General features: G+C 36.5%; 1 protein-coding gene across 7 annotated transcripts in view; it reads right to left on the bottom strand.

The window, feature by feature from the left end:
* The window catches only part of PCLO (piccolo presynaptic cytomatrix protein), a 323,497-nt gene that overhangs the window by 169,725 nt on the left and 127,699 nt on the right, over positions 1-26,073 (bottom strand). For all 7 annotated transcript variants that reach the window (XM_014268538.3, XM_026794798.2, XM_014268539.3 and 4 more), the window contains exons 4-5: positions 11,231-12,451; positions 114-5,184 (exon numbers count right to left, since the gene is read on the bottom strand). In XM_014268538.3, the coding sequence (XP_014124013.2) occupies positions 114-5,184; positions 11,231-12,451 (6,292 nt within the window). The remainder of the gene's footprint in view (positions 1-113; positions 5,185-11,230; positions 12,452-26,073) is intronic.

Genomic DNA, 26,073 nt, shown 5'->3' with positions numbered 1-26,073 from the left:
AAAACAAAATAACAGAAGGAGGGGAAAAAAACAATAAAAAAATTATCCTGAAATGAGGTGAGGAACATCAAAATTATATTTCAAAGAAAGATCTGCTGCTGTGTCATACTGACCTGTAGTTACTCTTCCAGAAGTAAGATCTACTGCTGTATCAGTTGCCCCAACTCGATAATCAAAGCTATTCTTGCTTCTGTATGCAAATAGTCCAGCTTCTGATAAATTTGTGTCAGACATAGATGGTTTCATACCTCCAATTCCTCGGTAACCATACGACCCTGAACGATCATACTGATAATGGTCATCTCTGTAGCCAAAGCGATCTTCAGGAAGTGTAGTAGAAGGCTGCTGAGCAGTACAGCTCCTACCAAATGGCAATTTATAAACCATATCACAACAGACAGCTCTTCTCCCTGCAGTGAGATCTACAGGCTTTTCATCATCTTCTATTACCGTTGTTATGATACCTGAAGCAGTTTCATCCATTGTTACTACTGTTCTGTGGGATTTTGTGGTGCTAAGGTCAACTGCTCCACTCTCTGCTGGCTCCTGAGAAGTGGAGAGATCAGTCCAACCATTTGTAACCCCAACAGGTGGCACAGTAACAGGCTTTGTAGTAGCCCATGTCACTGCCTGTGTTGAAGTACCTAGTGATAAATTTATTGGCACTTCATCTCTACCTGCAGAGAAGGCCTGGCTGCCTGTCACTCTGTATGCAGGCTCAAAATGTTTTGATGTTGTTAGCTGCAGCGGCGTTGTCATGGTGTGCCCCAGATCCACAAGGCTGTCTGTGCTGGTGGTGTAGCTCACAGTGGCAGTGCAAGTCACTACAGTCACCGTCTCAGTGACTGCAGGCAGAGAAGCATCAGCAACACACGCAGTGCTAAGATTTATTATGGATGGCTGGACAGTACTTACTGGCCGTCCACCTGTGTCACTCGCTGGCATTTGCCTTCTTACATCCATGGAAACAGCAGAGAGATCCATACAGCTGTCCCTCATTTCAATGTCCATCTTAGTCAGAGTGCGAAGGTCGATGACATCGCCCAAAGGATGGAACCTTCCATTCTCTCTGTATCTGGGCTGGTCTACAATGTGTAGTGGCTCTGGAGGTATAGTTATAGCAACACTACCTAAACCATAACCAGGCACTGGACCCTTAACCACAGACACTGTGGTCTTGGTTATGTCTGTTGTTACCACTTCTGGTTTTGAACTAGGGATTTTTTCAAAAGTTGATTGTGTTGTCACAGGAATAGCTTGCAGTGCACCTGAAATATACATACTCTGACCTGCCATGCTTTGAATATCCATAGCTTTCATGGGTGTAGTAAAAACTGGTTGCATAGGTTGGGGAATCTGTTCTTTAGAAGGTGCTTCTAGAGGCCAGCTGGTAACAGCCTGGCTAGTTATAGCTTCAGTGGGAGTTCCAGGCTCAGATGGCAATGTGATGACAACATAGGTTTCCTGTGAGGGTTTTGCCAACCTTGGTGAAGATTTGTTAGAGTGTGGAGACAAAGGGGAAGTGGGGGATGGTATTTTGTATTCAGCTGTGGTTACCAAATTCAGAGTCATACTTGAAGTCAATGCCAAGCTTACTGGTTTGGGCTGTGTTTCTGCTGGCTTATGAACAGCTATTGGGAGTGGAGGAATTGCTGGTTTAGGAGCAATTGGAGGTTTAGTTACTTCAGGTGTCCTGTGACTGAAAACAAGCCCTGCTGGAATGGAGGATGGTTTGGGTGGTACAGGAGGTGGTGTTGGGGTGTATGTTTTAGTGACAGGTACCACATGATCCTTTAATACAGCTGTGGACTCTAGTGTTGGAACACTTGTGACTGGAGGTACCACTGTGGGAGCTGTTGCTGCTGGAGCCTTAATCTGTGGCTTCTTTTTGGGATAAATGGCTGGCTTGGGTAAAATAGGTGGTGGTGGTAATGGTGGTGGAGGAGGTGGTGGAGGAGGAGGAGGTGGGGGTGGAGAAGGATGAGCAGAAGAATCCAAAGAAGAGCTTCTAAAAAGAGAGAATACTTTGGCTGAAACAGCAGGAGCTGAGGAAGGCACAGAGACCATGCTGGTCTTACTTACAACACTGTGAGTGAGTACAGAAGATATTTCTGGTGCAGGCTCTGTAACTGGTAGTGGTACTGGTGCTATACATATAGGTGGTTGCTCAGATGCAGCACTAGTCAAATCAATCTTTTTCATATCAACACCCAATTCTTTGCGTGGCTCTTCATGATGAATTTTGACACTGCCAGCCTCTACCGTACTTTTAATTTTTCTAGCTGCTTCCTTCTCTGATTTGGATGTATCAAAGGTAATGATGTCAGCTGCATATTCCTTGGATTTTGTAACTGTAGTTGCCACCACTAAAGGTGCAGTTTCAGGCAAACATACTGCATTTTGCTCCACACTTTCTGCATCTGATTCAAGAGATGGTTTTTTAGTGGCTCCGGCAATAGATTCATAAGGCATGCTCACTTCAGAGTACTCTTTTGCAGATGTTAAGGGAACCTGTGTTACTATCCTGACACCTTCAGAATCTGCTGGTTTACTTACACCATCTGAAGGGCCTACATAACCTGTGCTTGCACTATCTATGGGTGAGGAGCTATCTGTGGTAGAAACTGAAGATGTAGATGATGTTAAGGAAGCTGTATCAGAAGGTAAAACTGATGCAGCACCTTCTGATGTCTCAGAGTAGGTCAATATTGATGTTTCATGAGAAATTATTTCTTGAATTTCTCTGGCATAATCTGTTAAGTATTCATCTTCAATCTCCTCTGCTGTGAAATGCTGTGTTATTTTAACATCTGGGATAGAAAGTGTTGTGCTACTGACAGGTGACACATCTGAGATTGCTGAAGTAGTGCTTGATGTTAAAGATGTACTATCTACTATTTCTCCACCTCCAGACACCTTTGTATCAGATGTGGGAATGAAATCTGAAGCTGGTTGTGTTGGGCTAGACCCTGGGGTTAGCTGCATTTTCTGCCTTTTCATAAGCTCTTCATAAGCAGCTTCTGCATCTAACAAATGCTTTTCCTCCATGGTGGAAGTTACTGTGCTGTCTAATACAATTATTTCATGACTTTCTGGGATAATGTAAGAACTAGAAACAATATCTTCTTGAGGCACAATAGTATGTAAAGTCTCAACACTATAGTAGTCTTTCTCTAGATCACTAACTTTCTGTGGTTCATCATAGACCTGTTCTGAAGCTCTTGCTTTTTTCTCTTTTCCTCTCGGTTGTATATATTCACTGCTCTCATCTTGTCTCATAACAAGACTAGTATCAATAGTTCCATTGTAAGTATCCTCTACTAAAGATTCATAAATATAATCCTCTATTAGCATTCCACCATACAAAGATTCTTTTTCAAATACTTCATCTTTTTCATTTGACATTTGAAATGATTTGGACTTATGCATCATCTCCTCATATACCTCTTCAGCACTTTTCAGTGTCTTTTGACCACTCTCTTCTTTTGGGAGTCCAGTTGGTTGTTCATCTGTTGGTGAGTATAGAGAGACGGCAGTAGGCAATTTGTAAACTTTTTGCACTTCTATTATTTTTTCCGGGCTGATTTCAAAACCTTCAGGTTCTGACTCAATGCTGGGTGAATATTCAGAACAAGAGGATCTGTGCAGTTCTTCCATTTCTGCAGCCTGTCGTAATTCTTCTGTTGGAGATGCATCTTCAATGGGAGAAAGATTACTTGGTGGAGTCTTTGGACGTTCCCTTCTTCTCTGGGCTCTGAGCTCATCCTTGTCCTTTTTAGATTTTTTGCTAGAACTTTTTCTTTGTTGCTGTTCTAATTCACGTTGTTTCTCTTGTTCCTTTAGCAGTTCTTCCTCTTCCCTTAGTTCTTCTTCTTCTGAAGAATCTTCAATAGTGGGAAGAAGAGGACCATGTGTCCGATGCCTTGCTTTGCGCTGTTGTTTGCTCTCCCCTCCCAGTTTTTTGTGACTAGGACTACTGTCACTGTCTTCATCAAGTGATGACACTGAAGTAGGAGATGTACCAGGTGTGAAACTAGAAGCATGTAAACTAGAAGATCCTTCTCCTCTAGATCTATCTTCTGGTGAATCTGTAAGACTCTCCATCTCTAGCTCAGGCTCTTCATCAAAATATAAAATACCTTTTTGTGGTTCAGATACTTCAGAATATTTGTTTGTTATTGTACTGTTTAGTTCTATTGTTTTGAAACGCCGAAGGCCTCCTCCTCCAGATACTGCAAGTTCTTCACTGTCTTGACTTTTACTTTCCCTGTATTTTGGCTCTGGGCTTTCATCAAAAGTCTCATCATCATCATCATGCCATGAATGTCTTCTTCCTGCATCCTCATCATAGCCTGCACTACTTTTTCGTGTCATTCTTCTGTGTTTTCCAGCTGTTCCTTTGGCTTTGCTTTTCACTTCTTCTTTCTTTTGGCTTTCAGCTGCACTGATCTCTTTGAGTTGATTTCTAATGAATTCATCATCTTCAGAACCTGAAGCATCTTCATCAGCACTCATCTCTATAATCTGTTTTCTAATGAAGTCTTCCTCGTCACCTGATCCCTGGCTGTCATCTCGTTTGTACTCATCACTGCTTGAAGAACCAACACTAGTTCTTCTTTTTCTCCTTGGGACAGGTGAGTTTTCACTCTCACTGCTGTCCTCCACAGAGTCATAGCGCTGTTGCCTTCTTGCTGATATGTCATCTCCTTCATGCTCTTCCTTGTACTGTGCCTGGGAGGAGGCCGTTCCTTTGCCCTCTTCTACAATGGTTCCTTCACCTTCCTTGATAGCTTTTAAGTCTTCTTCCTCTGAACTGTAAGATTCTGGAGTGACGGGCAAAGGCTTTGTTTTAAGTTGATCCTTTGTCTGTTCACCATATGTTTCAGAAAGCTCTTTGCTTTTTGCAGATTTTTCATCAGAAAGAGTGCTTGCCTGAGCTTCTAAAATTGAGAGTACAGTACTTTCCAATTTAGCTAGATCTGAGGGGCTTGGTGGACTTTCTTGTGAAATGGTGTCTTTTTTACTAATTTCTTTGTGTAAATCCTTTTCATCAGTGGGGATATGACTTGGAATTTCACCAAGTGAACTTGATATCCCATCAGAAGAATACCCGGTGTCACTCAGACCTTGTGGACTTTTCTGCTGCTGAGAGCTTGATGTGTCTGATTTGTCATCCTCCTTTTCCTAAAAAAATAAATACATAACGCGTGTGTATATATTTATATATAAATTCTTAATGTCTCCTGGCAATTAAAAAGTGGGGTTTATTTCTAAAAGATGAGTTCATTACTCAGATGAAGACTGAACACTAATTTTGCTATTCAAAACTATTAGAATAAAACAAAAAAGTTCCTCAAATTTTGATTTTTTCATTGACTCTAACTAAGCTTTCCATGGCTGTCCACACTGGCAACTGATTTTACTGGTTTCAAGACGAACTTCTAGTTTTCAATATAAAATTTAATTGTTTTAAGAACATTTATTAATGTTAACCTGCCATTTGATCATACATTCATGGGACAGCTTGCCCAGGGGTATATTTATTTGAAGATTTTATTTACTGTTTTAAAGCTGTCTACATGGTTTTCAACACAAAGTAATATAGCTTTACAAATGTCTGCAGAATTTCTGGAGTCTGCTCCATTCTTTGCCCATTCAACATTTTATAATTGGCTAGAAATGTGTTAAGTTTTCCCCTCATGATTTGATTTTGTTGACTGAAGTATTACACATTTCAACATACAACAGAATACATAGAGCAGTGAAGCATGATTTAATGATATTTGGAATATCCCCACATATTGGAAGGTCCCCTACAGCTGGGCACTGTACAACTATTTTTGAGAACGTCATGAAAAAGAAGTTTCTTGGTAAATTGGTAGTGCAGAGTAATCTGCTGGTAGGGCAGTGTAATTGCAGGGAGGAAAGCACGATGGTCATCGATTAAAGGAAGCCAAGAAGGCAGGCAGTCCTGACTGAGCATCAGAACCAACGTTCTCCTTCTCATCCCTAATAAAACACCCTCAGTCATTCCAGATTCTTCTACCTCATTCTGACTGACAAGCATCTCTACCTCCTTCTATAAATAACAAAAATACTAAAAATATCCTACAGAAAGTATTTTTGTAACAATTTCACTCTTGCTTCTCACAGCTGTGGAATGCTCTGTACTTAGCGAAAATACCTCATTATTCAGCTAAAACAGTTCACTCTCCAAAATACAGGTCACCATAGCTCTGCTTTGGGCTGACAATTTTAGGAAGTGTCCCCAAATCCACTGGCAAATTGAGAACAAGCATCCCAAAGCCTCATGATTTAATTAATAAGATGTGATCTTTTTTTTGTTAGGGCTCTCAATAACAGGTCATATTTACCAAATTTGCTAATCTAAGTCAGTGATTTCTGAAGTAGAGCAAACCATTTTTTTAAAGATTTAATTGATGGACTTCATTGGTTATTATTAATTATTTGAAAAGTAGTTAAAAATACTGTGGAATAAATATACTAGAAAAATTATCATGAGTGTTAATTATAATTTTAAATTACATTTACACTCAAGTTGCTATGAACTACAAGTACTTTCAAAGTTTATTCACACTAAAGTTACATTTAGGGTCAAAATATCAAAACCCAACTATTTTTTATAGTCAGTCATATTACTTTTTATAACGAATCAGGTTTAGATTTTATTTACATCCAAGTTATGCATTCTTGCTTTTAGCCATATCACTTTGAACATAATCCTACACTCAAACACTAATATTTATATTCATATTACTTATATTATTATTACAGTGTATACTAATTAATATTTTATTAATCATCATTCACAGGAGTGATTTATTAAATAGTTTGCAAAATCAGATACTACATTGAATACAAACTACATTTGTTCTTATCAACATTATAGCCAATATTGTAAATTCAAATATCTGCCGTCACAGCAAAATCCATTGCAAATAAAAATCCAATGTGAAAACAAATATTTCTAAGGACTTCTTGAATGATAAGGCTGTGATTAATATATAAACATGGAGAAACCTGCAGTACTTACAACAGCTTTGGAAAGGCATCACCATTTGAAGCCTACAGCTCTCAATATTCTGAAGAATCTAGTCTTGGATATTATCTAGCCCTTATGGTCAGCATTATGTATGGTCTTTACAAAAAGTCAGCAGTGAAGCAAAATTTAAAATTTCAGGGTTTGTATATTATATTTACATCTTTGTCCGCTTTATTAAAGAAGAAAGTTCTTAAGGGAAATCTATTTTGCTATGTTTCAAAAATACATATATCATTAAAATCAATTTGTTTTTCCCTCTATAAATAGCATGTTCCTCACTAAAACTTCACTTGACATTTGACTGTTATTTTTTCATTTATGACCAGTATGTTTACAGTTATGAAGACACACCCAACAAAAATCATTATGATAAATTTAGATGAGCTACTAAAAATGCAAATATTGCTCAAGCTCAGAAGGTTTCCCAGGAGCTGATGGACAGAATGCATCCATCATTGAAACTGAACCTCTCAGAAGTTGGTTCTCCAAGATGATGCGATACTATTGGTGCAAAGCAGAGGCAGAAGGCATTGACTAAACAGTTAAGCACAGAAAAAAGCAGAGAACAACTGGTCATGAAACAGTTTCAGCCTTTGTGTGTATCCTTTCAGTTGAGTCCAATATTTAATACTTCTGTGACCAAACCAGAGGAGATGGCAGCTGTTGCCCATCCTGGTGCTGAACCTCAGTGAATGACATAAATGACTGCTATGAATCCCAGGAAACTGAATGTGAGAAAGTCTGCTGTTGGTAAAGCAAGGAGAAGAAAAAGATCTACATTGAGGACAGACTTCATTTCTCACTAGAAATAAACAGGATGAGAAAAATCCAACTTCCTTTTAAAGGTTACCAAAATATGAATATATTTTCTAAAATTATTGCTTGTATCATTGCCTGCACCATGGTACATGCAAAAATTTGCATGCAAGCAATACCTACAAGAAAAGCCTCTGAGGTTTTTTTTCCCTATTTTGTGTAGTCTGAAACTTAGGATATTGTCACTAGCTACATCTATTCTTAAAGGACAGCTAGCTTATTTTCTGTGGTACTGGCCATCACATCCACAAAGACAGCATTATTGTTAAACTTGCAAACATATCATAAACATAAGATTTTTAGATGAATGACAAACTATTGCCAAAAAATGTTGATAAAGATTGTGTATATATATTCTACAACTCTTTGAGACTGAAAAAAAAAATGCACTTAAATGAAAAAAACTTTTTTTTTCCCTTGTAAATTAGGAAGTACTTTGGTACATGTCGCAGTACTGGGCTTTTCTGAATATTTCAATGGCATTTCCTCTGAGTTCGCCTACTGTGTGTTTTTAATACTGGACAAATTTAGCTCTAATACAGACATTGATAAGAGAAACTTCTTGAGAAATGAGGAAGAAGGAGACTTTTAAAACCTGCAGTCTGGATAAGACTTTAAAAACAGCAAATGCAGCCTCTCTAACTAATGTAAAAAAGGATCTAATTCCAACTGTATTTGTGCTATTTCAGTGGCTTTTCTGTGATGACAGAGTCAATTCATTATACAACTATTTTGTATTAGAAGTTTTAGCGTTATAAATATTATTTGTTTGTATTCTTCCTCACTTTTACTTATTCTTATTTGAAAATATAAAGCTTATGGTTCAAAAAACATCTGGATATGGCACTTATGGGCATGTTTTAGTGGTGAAGGTGGCAGCGCTGAGCTGATGGTTGGGCTTCATCAAGAAAAAAAAGGTTTTATGATTCCTTAAATCACACTCTGAGACTCAATTATTTTAAAATGTTTCAATATTGAAGTCACCTTTTTTTTTGTTTGTTTGTTTAAAGGATAATAGATCTCTAAATTCAATTGATATCTGTGATTTGTCCTGAATCTGAACGGAGCAAATAGTGAGAATATTTAGAAGAGCATGGACAGGATAATGCAAAATGGCTTCACACTTACTAAGGGCAAATTTAGATTAGATATTAGGAAGGAATTCTTTATTATGAAGTTGTTGAATCACTGGCACAGGTAGCCCTGAGAAGACGTGGATGGATGTCCCATCCAGGGAAGTGCACAAGGCCAGGCTGGATGGGGCTTTGAGCCTCCAGGTCTAGTGGAAGGTGTCCCTGCTGATGGCAGAGGGGTTGGAATTAGATGAACTTAAGGTCCTTTCCAATATAAACCATTCTATGATTCTATGGTTTCACATTGATTATTCTGTTTGTACTGAATCAGAACTTTGGCCTTTTCATGCTCCAGGCAATTATTGCTACCTTTTTTAAGTGAAAAACAGGATAGCAAAATAGTAGATAGCAAAAATTGCTTATCTACTATTGCAAAGCTAGAAGAGTTAGTAACTACCATTTCCACAGAATTTAATATAAAATGACAGTGGTTTGTCAAGTGCAGAAAGGTTTTCCCTTGCATCCCTAATTAAAAATATACCTAGCTGAAATTCTCCATATGATTCTGCCCTGAAATGCGCATAAATGATATTCTTCAATGTGTACATGTTGACTTTTACCTAGTAAAATGGAAGCAATGTGTGATATCTAAATTGGCATCACCTCTTCCACTTTTATCACACGCTCTTGGGAAGAGCTGTGCCTAGCAATGTTTGATGAACAGCACAGACAACACTGAAGTACTTCAATAAAGATAAATTAAAAATAAATCAGAGGTAATTTTACAAAGCACAAGCTAGGTGAGAAACTTTAATACTGAACAATTTGAAATAGGATTTTCCCAGATCTCCTTTTTGTTTGGTCCAAAAGGTAGGATTTCTGGCTATGTTACTCTAAGCATAATTCAGGGATTCCCTCAGTATGATCATACACCATAACTCTTGATATGATCAAGAGCAGTAAACATAACGTGTAATAGGAGGTTTATTTCAGACAGAAGACTTTGTTCATGAAAATAGTATTTTCCAAAGCAAATTTTCTGAACTGGAATATTTTTCTGTCCAGATATCTTAATTACCACCAGGAAATACATAAAATAAAATCAACCAAATCCTTGACCTTTTTGACTAGGATTATTTGAAAATACAATTCTTGCAAAGGTTATATACTTTCCCTAAGCCTACTCCTACCCTTGTGGCCACATTTCTCTTCACAGAGAAAAGCAAGGTACTACTTCCCAAGGATATTTTATGGGAATCACAGTGAGGAAACCTCAGAGAAAGAAAAACCAATTCTTATCTCATTTGCTGCTCCTCTTGCTGTGCTCATGTGGGAGGTGTTCTGGAGATTATTTAGCCAAGGTTACCAATTGCATCCACATGTGTGTGCCATGACTGTCAGGAGACAGTCACAAGGTTTTGTGGAGTTGAGTGCTTGTGCAGTTTCAGTTTAAATGTATTGTAATATAGTATAGAATAATATAGTATAATAAAGTAATTAATTCGCCTTCTGATATCAGTGGAGTCAGATGCATCATTTCTTCCCTTTGTCGGGGTTACTCTGAGTTTGCAATATACCCTCATAACATACTACTTTCATAAGATAATAATCACTGCACCTAATTTGCAGTGCTAATACAAAACCCCTTAACTTTTCATTTCTCAACAAATTGTGCATGCTATTATCTTCAGCTGATAAAGTGACTTGACCTCTAGTACATGCTATCACAAACTCACCCATTCCTCTGACCTGAGAGCCCACAAATATCCTACCTGAATGTACTTGTCCATATGAGATAAATCAGTTAAATAGTAAAAAGATGTAAAGATTGCATACTTTCATGTACCATGTTCAGGCATCACAAAGTATTCCTAAAATTTATATTATATTTTGTTATTGCAAAGCGATGTACATGTTACTCTCTCAGATTATTCCCTTTTGGGATTGAGAACTGTGAAAACACTCCAGTTTCAACAGTTAATCTCTGAGGTCTGAAGAGTCAAGAGATCAAGGTAAATAAATCTGAAATATTGGAAAAATTATTGAACAAGAGCTTTGCCTTAGTTTCAAATGCCTAACTGCTTGAGACTCAAAAACAGACAAGTACCTTAAAATGTGCATGTAGAGCATAAGACTAACTAGTGAACCTTTCACTCGATGGAAGTAATTGATTTTATAATTTAGAATCATTTTGTAAAAAGAATAACAGTAAAACAGGAAGGAGAGGGTCTGGATTCTAAGGTGGAGAGAAGCAAGTGGGAGGCAGAAAAACACTTACTATTTTTTCTCGCACTGCTTCCACATGGTCGGCTCCTGGCAAAGGTGTTGTTTGAACAGGAATTTCTGTTTCCTGGGCTTTTTCAGCTTTCAAAACCTCTTGTGAAATCCCAGTTGTCAAATCCTCCTTCTTAACATCTTCTTGCTCCTTAGCCTGCAGTCCCTTATAAGGTGCTTCAACTTCCGCTTTCTCTTCAGCAACATGGTCTTTAATCTCAGCTGTAACTTCTGCCTTTTTGTCTTCTGGATGTGGTGTGCTCTTTTCTGGGAGCACAGTTTCTTTACCTTCTTCCAATGTGCTTAGGGGTATCTTTTGGTCTGCAGTTGTTGTTGCAGGAATTTTATCTGCTGAAGGTGTCTTAGAGAGTTTCCCTCGCTGAAGTTTTGTTTCTTCTTTTTGACCTTCCTCTTGGATTTTATCCACCGATGAAGTTTTCTTAAGTTTTTCATGTTGAAGTTTTATATCTTTCTGAATTCCATGTTGGATTTTATCAACTGAAGCTGCCTTTGGCAATTTTACCTCCTGAAGTTTTGTATCTTCCCTCTGAACTGCAGGTTGGATTTTGTCAGCTGACAGTGCCTTTGACATTTTCATCTGCTGAAGTTTTGGGTCTTCTTTCTGAATTCCCTGTAAAATTTTGTCAGCTGAGGGTACCTTTGCCAATTTTGCCTCTTGGAGTTTTATGTCTTCCTTTTGAACTCTCTGTAAAATTTTATCAGCTGAGGATGTTTTTGCCAGCTTTGCTTCTTGGAGCTTTTCATCCTCCTTCTGAACATCCTGCAAAACTCTGTCATAGGAGGCTGTCTTTGTCAATTTTGTTTGCTGAATCCTTGGGTCCTCCTTCTGAGAAGCAAGCTGGATTTTATCAGCTGAGGGTGTCTTGACAAGTTTTCCCTGTTTAGATTTTGCATCTTCCTTTTGAATTCCTTGCTGGATTTTATCAGCTGACAATGTTTTTTCCAATCTCCCCTGCTGAAGTTTCGGAGCTTCCTTCTGAACGCCTGGTTCTTCTTTTGGCTTTGCTGCTGCTGGAGTGGGAGGTGTGGAAGTCTTCTGAGGGGAATGGGAGACAGCAGGCACAGGACGTTTCTGAGGAGAAGCAGCTGGTTTGGATGTTGGTTGTGAAGGGCCTGTTTTCAGAAGTGGCACCTTGCCCATATCTCCAAGTTGTCCTGACATTGCCCTTTGGGTCTGGCAGTTTAAGCACAGCCATTCCTGTACCTGTGACACAACAAACATATAAAGTTACTTATTTGAAAAAGCAACAATAAAATCATACAGTGTTTTCAGCTGATACAGTTGAATTCTTTCCATCTGAATGCTATGTATCCTGGTGTCGCAGACATATTTTATGAAAAATCCTTTCCTTAAGAGAGGCCTCAGGAACAAAATGTAAACAATGCTGCTGTGGAATGCAACAGGTGCATCTGTGATTGGCCCATGTTGAGTGTTTGTAATTAATGGCCAATCACAGCCCAGCTGGCTCAGAAAGAGAGCCCACCCACAAACCTTTGTTATCATTCTTTGCTATTCTATTCTTAGCTAGTCTTCTGATGAAATCCTTTCTTCTATTCTTTTAGTATAGTTTAATGTAATATATATCATAAAATAATAAATCAAGCCTTCTGACACATGGAGTCAGATCCTCGTCTCTTCCCTCAACCTGAGACCCCTGTGAACACGGTCACATCCTGGTAAGTTATTTCTTTTCTTTCCTTCTCTTGCAGGAAGCTCCATAGCACCATTCCAGATATGGAGCATATCAGGTTCCAGAGAGCCAAGATGAACAAATATAAAAAAGGCACTGTGAAAACTAACAGCAACAACATTTTTCCAAAGCATTGATGACCTATATATGCAGTTTGCTGACATATTTCTAACATATATTTCTTTCTAAAGCCTCTCTAATCTATCATTAGCTCCCTATAATTTTGCTAGCCTGAGAAAAAGGGAACCAACTAGCACTCATGGCTGTGTTTCTCTTAGGAAATTCTCTCTTGAGGTTTTGTATAGGTATCTATATAAATTCATTATGGCTGTAACTCAACAGGAAGATCACCTCTCTGCTCACTTTACTGCTAAATCCCTGCTGCACACTGGCTCCTTATACTTTTCTTCCCCAAAATCAGAAAAAAGGACAAGTGCTTCTATCTGTGCCTAGCCAGTTGCCTAGCTACTACATGAGAGGAGTAATCACACTGCTTCCAGTGGGATTTAGTTCATAGTTCCTTCAAAATAGCAAAAGAAAATTTTAAGCACAGAAAGGCACTGAAAGGAAAGAAAAACAGTCTCTTCTGGGTACTAGAATAGCTAATGAAGGTTTACTTCACTAGTGCAATATAAGCTTCACTGGTGGATAAGTGGTGTATAATGTGCAATAAAATTTACATTTAAAAATAGCTGATCAACAATTTTTATAAAAGTGATATATAAATTACAAGAAACACAGATGACATGACAAAAATCTTAAGTAAGAACAGCTCAAATGGGCTAGTTTTATGGAAATGCAACCTAAGGAGAGGCTATTTAAAATTTTGGTCGAGGCACAAGCAAAGCAAGAATATATGCATTATCATTCAGGTCACCAAAAAGTTATCTTGTGTATTTATTATTCTACTTTTATAGAAATCACCAAACTAGTGAGCATCCTAGCAATTGACACAAAAACATTTAATAATAGTACCCAATAATATTGTCCCAATAAATGCAGTTTATCAGCTGAAGCAGTAATCTCCCCTAACACTTACTATATCCTATGCAAATCCAAGCTGAATGTGGCTCTAAATCAGACTATTAATTATAATTAAGGTTTAAATTATTTTCTGTTGAAAAAAGCATTTAAACATGATCCTTCAGGATCCATTATTCTCCTCCTTGGGAGTTACAGTATTCCAACTACACATCATTTGTTGAGGAAGCACTAATTAAGAAATACAATTTATTTTTTTTAAATGAATGTGCAAAATATAACTAATTTTTCTTGCAAATATTTATTTTTTATGGGTTTATTTGGAATTCTTAGCACAGTTTCCACTCTTTTCCTAGAAAACTGTATTGGAAGCCATTCATATGTTGTGTACTGTATTTTATAAACTTAAAATAGAAGCAATGCTGCAGGAAACAAATCTGCACCACAGAAAATCATTAAATTATTATTAGAAGTCTGAAATAGACTAAAAATGCTAGATAAAATGTAGCATAAAAAGACTACTGAAAAGCAGATCCGATTTCAGATTAGCTTTGATTGTTTTCTCATAAAGTTTGTGAGGATCAATATAAAAAAGTTGGCAAAATAATTATCATAGTATTTTTTTTTCAATTTATTGTAGGGCTGAAAAGATTTCAAACCCACAAAAAGGGGTTAGATTTTGCTTTATCCATTCAGCCTGAAAAATACTCCTTTCCCAATGTAAGCAGAAATAATGCCATTAATATTTGTGCTAATATAGCTTCAGTCAGCACAGGGCATGAGAATAAGACAGTACTTAAATGTATTAAGCTTTTCAGAATCTAGCCTTAGCCGTCCTTAATTATATAAAAAACATAATGAAGTGGTTTCTGCCATGAAATAATCCATAGTTTAAAAAATTACTGGTATACAGATATTCTCTATGGACATGATAATTTATACATTAAATTCACATGTTCTTTTTGCAGTGCCATTTGTTCGACCTATTTTTTTTTTTTATTTCTTTATATACAGTTTCTAGGGCCTCTATGTTTGTTTCTTTTCAATCTACATTTGGAGTACATCTACACTTGGCTCTCCTATCTCTGCTGTTGGTGCAGATTCCATCTCGTACCTCCCAGCTGCAGCTACTCACTGCTCATACACTTGCTCCTTCTCAGATTCATCATATCCCTTTCCCTCATTTAAATCCTTCACACACCATTCTCTGGATACCTATAACAACTTCAGCAACTTCAGTAACAGTATTAAGTGTTTAGTTACCCAGTCACTGTTTCCACTGCTTGCTGTCTCTATTTAGTGTCTTTTCCCTGGAGTAAATTTCTGCAACTCAAGGGCTATGCTTTGTGCTGAGAACATGGTAGAACTCTTAAAAAGGAAAATAATGGCAATTAACATGAAGAAAGGAATTTGATTATTAGAAGATTGGTAAAATGCACTAAATTTTATTAAAAGAGGGAACTCACAGACTTGCCTCTCTGCCATAATGATGAATGTGATAGTAGGGAAATAACCTGGAATTGTCCAGATATCCATGATTTAATGAACCTTGCCATTGTGCTCTTGGACTTCTATATCTGCATCTGTTTACCACTTTATTTTTAATTGCTGCTGTATGACACTCCCAAAGCTATGTGTTTCATATAATGGTTTCTCATTACCATGCAGATATTTGGTCGCAAAAGAATGTACAAAAATCATCTTATAGCACCAGGCCTCTAGCTCCTGATTCTCTGTCAGAATGGTTCTCTGTAAAATCAGATTTTGTACCATGAAGTCATATGCCTCAGTCTTAGACTTGTCTTTTCCTCAGTTAACCCCATGCCCTTAATGCAAGATTTTCCCTAAGGCTACCTCTTCAGTTAGCCTGTCAACCCAAATTTATTAGGAGTTGGGAAATGGACATCATCTTCTTTTAGCAGTCTTCACTAGATAAATCTTCTTAGTTCCTTACAGAATTCTTCACACCCTTTGGTCCCTGAATTGGCCATAGACTTTATGATTGGCACTAAAGTGATACAAGAGCTTTAATACCCTGAATCCACAGCTCTCCCTGGTTTCAGCAGCCCTTACAACCCAATATTGCTGAGCAGAGCAAAATAGCTCTGTCACGATGTTCTCCTCTCATGGTTTTTTAATAAACAAATGTCATTATGAAAAGGGCATATGTCTAATATTCATTGTCAATGTCTGTTTTTCAGTCATCAAGCAAGAGCTCTGCCCTGCTGGTTACAGAATGGCCCATCCTGCAAAGTAAAGGAGTGAAGGAACTCTTGAAAGGCTCAGCTCAGAGTTTCAGGTGTTTGATTCAAGGCCTAGGCTGGTACAGCACAGCTGAGAGTTCTCATCTCAGTTTTATTGAGAAAAACACTGCTGAGATGGTATTTTAGAGAAAACCAGGTGATATAAGAAAACTGGAGGAAAAAAAAAATGTAAAGCCGCATAGGGTCACAGGGAGAAAAATTCAGGTAGAAATATACTGACATGAAGAGGTACAAAGCCAAAAGGAAAATAAAGAGAAGTGGATGGTAACAGCCCAGCAAGTGTAAAGGTTGGCTGATATGTTCCAAGGGGGTGGAGAAGTTGCTGCTGTCTGACCTGACTGATGACTGTCTGGCCAGCAGACACTATCCAAAGATCTCACTGAGGTGGTGAATGTGTTAATATTAACAACTCTTCATTGATATCTACCTGCTGTGTGTGTTCATCCACAAATTGCTCTGTACTCGTCAAGCCTGTGCATTCTCCTTGCTGTGTTTGCTCTGCCTGTGGTAGACACTGCCTGAACAAAACACAGAGAGGGAAGGCTACATTCCCATCTAGAAAGGGAATGCTGGCCTCAGCAGTTCTTTGGGGTGTGTGATCCACAAATTCAAATCTCACACAAACTGAGGACTTAGATCTCCTGCCTCTAGAAGAAATATTCAAATTGCTAGATCTACATATAAAAAAGTTATCAGCTCTGCCACATAGATTGATAGAGAAGCATAAATATTCAGAGCATGACCACAAAGACTGTAGATCTGGCAGAAGAAAAAAAATACAGAAATAAAATACTAAAATCCCACATTTTCTCTATCCAAACAGTGTTAGGCAGGCAGGAGGTAACTGTCTAAATGAAGCCAGTTTGGCAGAGACAGGGTCCACAGTGAAGCCTCAATGGCATCCAGAATTAGAAAAAATGCAGATAGGTTTTCACAGATATAGTGTCTGTGGAGGTCACAGACAGTTTTCCAGGCTCATTCTCCTGAATTTACACATCAATTTTGTCTAAAATGTCACTTAGGAACTTAAACTTATTTTTGGATTCCACCTCAAGTGGAGAAATTATGTGCAAACAAATGCTTAGTCAGATGGTTGATTTTTGGAGAAGAGGTTAGAAAAATGTGGCTAATTTAACCTAGGGAAATGAATCTCACAAATATGACTTATATGGGAGGAAAGGTATATTGGCTGCAAACCAAATGGATATTAATGGTCCATGGACAAATTTAGCTTTAAAATTAGAACACCTTCGTTGCCAGCAGTGATTTGAAGTTTGGAGTATGATACAATAGGAGTGTGGTACAGAGAAACACATTTAATTTCAATATGTGATGTGATTGCCAGCAAAATCACTCAATAATTCATGGAATCTTACCAGTTTTAAAAACTGCATTTCTGTAATACTAATCATGAGAAGAATGCATTATATCATTAGCATTAAATAGATTCACAAAATTTAGTTGAGTTTAAGCATCAAGGTGTCTTCTAGCCACTAAAGAGAGATCACAGAAAACTCCAAACCCTGGTTCAGATGAGTTTAAAGCATCACATTAAAAAGAAATAAAACCAAAAAAACCTGTTAAAATCCCTGCAGAATGAAGAATTATGTCAACAGGAGGAGTAAGGGATTACCTTTTCAGTTTAAGAATGTTTTATTTTTATTTGCTGAAGTTGCAACCAAGATGAAATTGTTTTCTGAACAATTGAAAACAAAATACCATCTTTTATCATTTCCTCAAATAGAGTTTCAAGTATGTGATTGAGGAAGACTAAGTTATCTCAGACTGTAATTATTGTTAGTAATTAATATGTTTACTTGTAAGCCATCATAACTATGAAATAAAATAAGTTACTTTCAATGATCTTTTCTTTTTCCACATCAAGTGATAAAGTTGTAAATACTGCAGCAGATTACCAGAAAAGTAAAGAGAAATCAGTGTTTCTCCCACGTGTCAGGAATTACCTGCTCCTTAATTCAATAGGGTTGGGACTGCTGAATATTTCACTCAATTATGTACAGATGAAATAGAGTATGACAACACAAAGATGACCTACTTCTTCAAGTGATGACAATTCTGAAAAGTGTGTACCCTTACTTCAAGAGACATCTCAGCACCTTCAGAAAAAGCTCAAGTTTTGTGTTTTTTCAGCAACTGCTCTGTTGTATGGGAATTTTTATTTTAGCCATTAAATTTAATATATAATGGGATTTTTATGTGTATAGTGTCTGTGTATACTTTAATTTCCCTTAGTTATTTTGCTGAAATCCCTTAGAGGCTTAGAATTATGCTGTGAATGCACAAAAATGTATCCCTAGTGTATATATACACCATCACAGATACAAACAAACCAAAACTGTGGAAAAATAACTTTTCTATTGAAGAGGGGCTAGCATCACTGTAATTGTTTTTACTGTGCATCTAACTGCACTGTGATATATTTGTTGCTTTTTTCACGCATCATTATAACAAGATCACTAAAAGTCCTCCTTGTATCTGTATTGGCAGGCCGTAGGGCTGCTGTTGCCCAAAACAAAAGCATGATCCTCCCTCCTCAGTCTTACACAGAGAAATTCCCATCGAGCACTTTAGTATTCCTGGTGACCACTTCTGTTAGTGTGGCAAAAACGACCCCAGTAAAGGAAAAACAAACAAACAAAAAAATTGATATGAGCATCATTCAAAGGACAAGCTTTTGTTTATAAAACATTTAAGATATTTTTGAATGTTGACTTCTACAATGAAGTACACATGAAAATCAGCTTTCTCTCCTTACATGTCAATGATTATACAATTTTTTTACTAAGGAGTCTTCTAATTTGCAAAGTCCATCTCAGAGGGGCTTTTGTATTATTTTTGGTTTCTCATTTCACTTACAAAAGCTACTGCAGATTGAGAATTTACTGGCAGGATAAGAAGACAACAGTTACATTCATAAACATATTTCAGTGTATATCTGACAACCAGAGTGAGATAAAAATTGTTGCAGCAACATTCTCTTTCCCAATTAGATGACTAAAACAATTTCTGTTTGTTTGCATACATGACAAATGACCACACAGTTGTGCATTAATGAATAGCAGCATGTGACCTCTATTAATGCTATTCTTAACATGCTTTGATAGAATGGCAGTTCCTAAAGATTTCTGTAGACTCTATGGACAAAGAAATCCAAGGTTGTGTTAGTGTCTGAAGTCATAATTTTATGGTAAAAATACAGTTTTATTAAATAGTTATTTTATAAACCAGTTTAGTCAGAGCTTTAAAAATGTTAGGCTATTGTAATCATTCTTGGCTATATGTAGATTTTGAGAAGCCTCACTGTGCTCCTTTGTACCCCTTATTACAACAGTATCAAAGAATAAATGTTTTCTGTGCTTCCTAGCAGCTGAATCACTATTTCCCACAAACTGGTCAGCAGAATATGTGAGTATTCCCATCCCACCATTGCTATTATTTGTTCTGAACTGACAAAATGTCCAGTGTCACAGATGGCACTAAAACAACAAACAACACCATCCCCTGAAGATTCTGTGGTCTATTCAATTCTGTGTTTAATGCTGACCTTTTACAGACAGTAAATAGAGAAAACTGTTTCTGTTCAAAACCCAGATCTTACCTATGGAACTAGGTTCCATAGCAAAGGAGAACTGTTATTTTTATTACATTTCACAATATGTGTTTAGTTATCAACTGCAAAAGCAATCTTTCTACCTGAACTTTGATGGATCATATATATAAACACCTTAACCATTCTTTGTAAGAACTTTTTGTTTTGTTCATCCTCAATAGAAATACAGAGACAACTTACATGTATTATTGCTCTTAAAAACCATTTTGTATTTTACTTGCTCTTGCAAATCAGACTATCCTAAAAATAACAAGTGCAGTTCACCCCAAAAATATGCTTTGAAAAACCAAAATTCTCTGCTAAGACAGACTGAAATGTGTGTCTTTTGTCCCCATTTTACCTAAATAATTAATTTTTAGTGAAGAATCTGTATGCTTCAAGTGAAATGCTATCAACTGAGATGTAAATACTTAAAGATAAAAAGCTGATTTTATTTTTTTTTAAGTCCTAGCTATATCCACTCTCATCTAACCAATTGTAAATACTTAACTGAGGACCTAAATGTATGACCCTGTCCACTCAGATTCACTCAGCAGGCTATGGGACCTTCTCTCCAGATATGAACAGTGTTGGTGGCCTGACTATTGTATCTATTCCTGATTAGGGAGAGAGCCTGCAGCAAGCTGTGCTCCACACAGACCTCACTTCAAGGATGAATGTGAGATTTGCTCAGAGCCTACACTAAAGTCCAAAGATAAACCTTTCCCAAAATAGTAGCCTAAAGAAAAGACCTAAATCTGTAATCTGATATTTAAATAAATGGTCTGATATTCAAAATCTCTAAATACCTGAAGACAGTTCCACTGACTCTTTTCCACTTTTCAGTTTGTGTCTTCTGTTTGAATCTTTTAAATCAGAATCACAGTGTACATATCTGTTTTATCGGTCATTTTTATTTTACCTGGCTTTATAATTTCAGTTTATTAGCAATGGTTTGCATATAATGTTTGCTTTCAGTGTCATGTGAATAATATCTGAATCCTTCAGGTGCCTGAAAAATTAGGGGGACAGGCAAAGAAATGAGAAAAAAAAATAAAGGGGATAATTCATAGTCAAGGCAACACTGTTCTCAATGAAGAGAACACAGGTGCAGCAGAAAGGGAAGGAAGGTCCCTTACCTGGCTTTGGAAAATTATATTAATTATTACCTACAGATACAGGAAGAAGTTTGCATGTAATTGATTTTCTGATCTGCTGGCAGCTGCCACGGCAGTAAAGAGATAAAAGAAATAAACAAAGGAAATAGATGTGACACCTGTGCAGAATGACCATGGCTTTGTGCGACATGGTACGTGCTGAGAAGCACACAGGCCTTCCAGCAGCTTTTGCAGCTCTTCCCAATGGAAATCTCTCCTAAACACCCACAATGAGGAGGTGAAAACCAAACTGCCCTCCCTGCCATGGGCAGTGTGCAGAGATGGCAGAGCACCACAAAGCCACTGCCTGGTTTTGCAACACAGGAGCAGAATAACACCTTATCAGCAGGTGTGACCATTTTTACTGATAAGAGGAAAATACCCAAGCCCTGAAGCAATGCAGTGCAAAGTCTGGGGAGAGGCAAGAGGAGAGATGAGGTGCAGGTACAAAAGGGAAAAACACAAGCTTTTTAGTCTCTTGGCTTCATCCTCCTTTGATGTTGCTGCTGATCAGCTCTCAGGGAGACTGTGGTGACACGTTTTAAGTGACAATAATCTTTTCTGTATGTCCCACTCATTGTTTTGACCTTGCACTTTCCTGCCTACAATTTTTCCTTTGTGCCACCACATAAAGAAAATATTGGAAAGACTGTCTTAAAATGGAATATGCCATTTAGTCAGCAGGAAAATCCTGTCAAAAATTGTAACTCAAAAATGCGAGCATGTTATGTTCTCCCATAGTTTGGAAAATATGTACAGGAAGAATTTAAAATAAAATACTTTTTTTGGGAAACGTCAAACCAATATTCATTAAAAATTCTTCTCAGTATTTTGTAAAGAAATACGAATGCAATCTGTTTAAAAGTATAACATACTGTCATGCTAGAGTATGACTTAAAGCAGATGTTTTCTTGGTGTCTAATGAGCAAATAAATCCTATATACTCCAGCAATCACACGTAATAAGCTTGAGTTTACTTTCAAGAGACACCATAAAATTATGCAAATAAAATACCAAATAATCTAAACCAATTAAATCTGCCCAAAACAAAAGTACTGGCTTACTCTCAATATAAATATTAAATAGAAAAGGAAAATGCAGTTCTTGACTAGGAAAAAAAAAACCAAAAAACACACCACCACCACCAATTAAAAAAAAAAAAACCAACAACAACAACAAAAAACCCCATGAAACAAAACAAAAACTCAAAACAAAAAACCTGTGAAATCTGGAGCTTTATTTTTCTGTCTCATTAGAGTCAATAGATCTGTCATAGCTCCTTAGAAGTAAGGGAAAGGCCCTTTTATATTCAATGCTAGTAGGAGTACTCCATTTCCCAATGGACTTGCATTCATGTAATAGACACATTATGCTTGAAAATTATTTGGTTTATCCTTCTAAAAATAAATTTTTCTCATATCTCAAAATACACACTGTACTATAGAGTGGGGAAAAAACCCCTACAAAAAATGAAGTGCTTCCAAAATTACCTCCTAGCATTCCTTAGTTGCACTTTCAGTTTTTTTGCTGTGTTCAGAAGGAAAAAGAATCCTTTCAAATCAACTAGTCACCTCAGGTCAAATGCTAATTACACAATTACTTATATAATTTAGCAGATTCAGAGTTTCTCCTTGATAAGACAGAGGATCCCTTCGTACATCTTCAAAAATATTTCAGGGAAAGGGCAAATCCATAATTGTTCAATTATATTTGCATGAATGATACATAGACAGACAGCCACACACATACAGAGGTATGAAGAACTCAGGAAGCCAAACAAACTTTTATACATAGAGTTTAGTGTCCAGAAGGGGCCGTTGTTTTTAACAGATTTGATTCTTTAATGCCAAAATCCTTCTAGTTTCACAAAGAGTTCTCTATTCTCAACATTTCAGCATTTCTTAGAAAGATAACCAAATTTATGGGGGGAACTTCTCTAGCTTCAAAGATTATTCTTCCAATAATTTCTCTATCCATTGAATTTTTTACATGTTGCCTCTTAGATGGCATAAAAATACAGAACCAAAAGCTAGAGAACATATGAATTATAATTATACTTATGTTTTAAAGAATATTATTGAAACATTAAAAATATAACCTGTAAAAGAAGCCATGCAAGACCAAGATGCATGTGGTGCAAGCTCAGCACCTTCCCACACCATGGAGCTGAACCGTAAATAGGAGTGATACTCACAGTCTCTTTTGGCAAAAAGCACCACAGTTACTTTGTCATGAAAATATCTTGTTGTATAAACTGCCTAACACTCTACAACAATAATGCTAAATATAGAATAAATATGGCTCTACTGTGAAATAACACATTTTCTTCTTCTTCTTCTTCCTACTATACCTAATGTATTCATACTTAATAGTTTTGTACCTTACGCCACATTTGACAAACATTCTTGTGGTAAATATTTGTATCATTCTTACAATGACAGCAGAAATTGCACAGAAGCTTAACTTTTATCTTGAAAGCATGGTCTGACTTGAACCATGTTTTAAAAGGGTATTTGATGCTCAAGTGTCTTTAGTAAAACTTTTAGATAAATTGAAAATTGTTGAAGAGTTTTAGAAATATGTTGAAATAGTTTTAATATAAAGAGTTATTGAGTTCTAAAGTCAACTGTTGTTTTTACTCTGTCATTTCAGAAGCACACAGTTCTCTTACTTCTAAACCCAAAATATTAACATCTGTTATAAAAACAAACAAAATTTTTAATTCTCCAAACCTTGGAATGAAGTCTGTATTTTCATCCTTTATTAAAAAAACTCAAAATGGCAAAAAATAGCCCTTAACATAAACAACAAACAAATAAGAACAACATTCATTTGAAGTTTTATGTTTTCAAATGTGTTACTATTATTCAAAATAGGCTTATCTTATTTTCTCATTAAAAGTCAATTTTCAAGTCTTAATTAAATTTGAAGCATTTGCCCAATCCTTGAAACCCCTTTAAAGAACCTGTTTATATCATAAATAACATGATCTAATCCTCAGTCTTCCAGGATAAGTGATACTAATGTCAGCATCTAATTAATTTAATTGTATGTTCTCTTATAAGTCAAGGACAAACATCTGGAGATAAAAATGACAGAGAAGTCAATAGCTCTCAGTGGTTTGATGAAAAGTGAAAAGTAAAAAAACCCAAAAATCACAAAATGAAAAAAATTCCCAAAAACCCAGCCCAAACCCCAAAACTTTCTGCTTATCTTTGTTGTCTGGGCTATGAAATCCTTCACATGGCCAATGGGATTGTGATGATTAAAGTGAAGTAAGGAGCTCACCCAGGCAGTGCCTCCACTTTTCTGTGCAACAATCCTCAGCAAAAATGTTACAACCACTTTTACTGTTCTTTTATTCCTCTTCAGAGACAGACCCGCAGCTTTCTGCTTCTTACAAGTTCTCCACTTACCTCAGGACAGCCCTATAAGGAATGGTCTTAAATCATCGAAATAGCATTTTACGAAAAACAAAAATAAAAAAATCCCAAAGCAAAATACTGGGATGGAATTTGTCGGTGGTCTCTAAATCTCCTTACTTACCTGAAATTATCAAAATTTCCACCAAAAAAAAAAAACAAACCCAAAAAGAATGAAGGAAACCGAACCAACAAACTAACCAACCAAACCACCCCAAGCCAAACAAACAAAGAAAACCAACCAAAACCAAAAACCAAAACAAAGCAAAAAACTACAACAGCCTTTTTGTAAAACTGTTCAAAATAATTTTTTAGTTCTTGGTTTTGTGCCACCTGAAAAATTTACCTAATGCACTCTCACCTTAGTTCATAATTTATAAAACCAGGATATAATTTGTTTTTTTTTTCTTCTAAAGAAATATATCTTTAGAATTGAAACTTACTCATAGTTTTATTAAACCATATAGCTTAAATTAGGAATTTGCATTTAAATTCTATTTTTTTAATTGTATATATCACAGAAACCAATTGAAAAGAAAAAACCAAACCAAACTTCTAGACTTCTAGTAAAATATGAATCTGCCTGAATAAAAACAAAGAATAAACCCAATTTATATTATAAATTGATAGAAATTTTAAATAACATCAGAAAGCAAGAGCCTTTGTCAAAGTGGGTTATGAAGAGCTGCAGATATAAAATCATGAAGAGTGTATTACAGAGATCATAACTGCAGGTGTATGGCCCAGAGAATTCAAACTGCATCCTAAAACACATCAGAAATTATCATATCTGTATTATAGTCCATGTAATCAATTCACAAGCTTTTGACGCCAGAATAATATGCAGTCTGCTTGTAAAATGAACCATTATGGAGCTCTTTAAAAAAACATCTCTAGGCAATGAAGTGGAAAGTTCACATCTGTCTTCAAGGGCAGAACTGGAAGCAGTTTCCAGTGTGCAGAAGTGAATTTTTTTGTCCATCAAAGCAGTTAAAATTATGTCCTAAAATCATCTGCATTTAATATAAACCCAGTACTTCACAAATAATCTTTTTTCTTCAAAGATGGAACTTGGATGTAATCATTTTAATTATTCTGCAAAAACAACTAAGCAGACTTTTTTCCCCAAAAAGTCTTGAGTTTCTACTGCTATGTTTTCAGATATGATGTACTATAAATTTGAAATTCTGTAAAAGAAAATTGTGTAAAAGACATTTAATTGCACTGAAAGCACTTATGCCAGTATCTGCAGAAAACACCAAAAAAAAACCCCAAACAAAACCCCAAAAGTGTAAACGTGTAAATACTAATTCACCTGACTGTACATTCCACGGTGATGTTTGGGAAGTGAATTCATAACCAAAATACCAACCAAGATTCATAAAATTTGCCATCTTAAGAGATCTTATTGTTGATTGGGCATTTACCTCTGTAACTAGTCTGACAAATTAATTTTATTTTGCTTCATTCATTTACTAAGATTTTGCTTCAATCTCCCAGATTATGCTTCATTGGCACTTAGAAAAAACATTATCCTTCAATGCTTCATTAGCTACTTCTCCATCATAGTTAAAAATATACATTACAGCTAGAATGTAGTATAGTGAGTGTGTAGCTCACTCAGCACCAGCTCTTTTCAGTTCTCTATTTCTAACAGAGTATTTGCCCAATAAATTCCTCATGGGACATTGCATCTTAGAG

Source organism: Zonotrichia albicollis, chromosome 4 (genome assembly GCF_047830755.1).
Source record: "Zonotrichia albicollis isolate bZonAlb1 chromosome 4, bZonAlb1.hap1, whole genome shotgun sequence".
NCBI classification, from domain to species: domain Eukaryota; kingdom Metazoa; phylum Chordata; class Aves; order Passeriformes; family Passerellidae; genus Zonotrichia; species Zonotrichia albicollis.
Note: the sequence above shows the minus strand (reverse complement) of the source record. Positions and strands in the feature narration are given on the sequence as shown.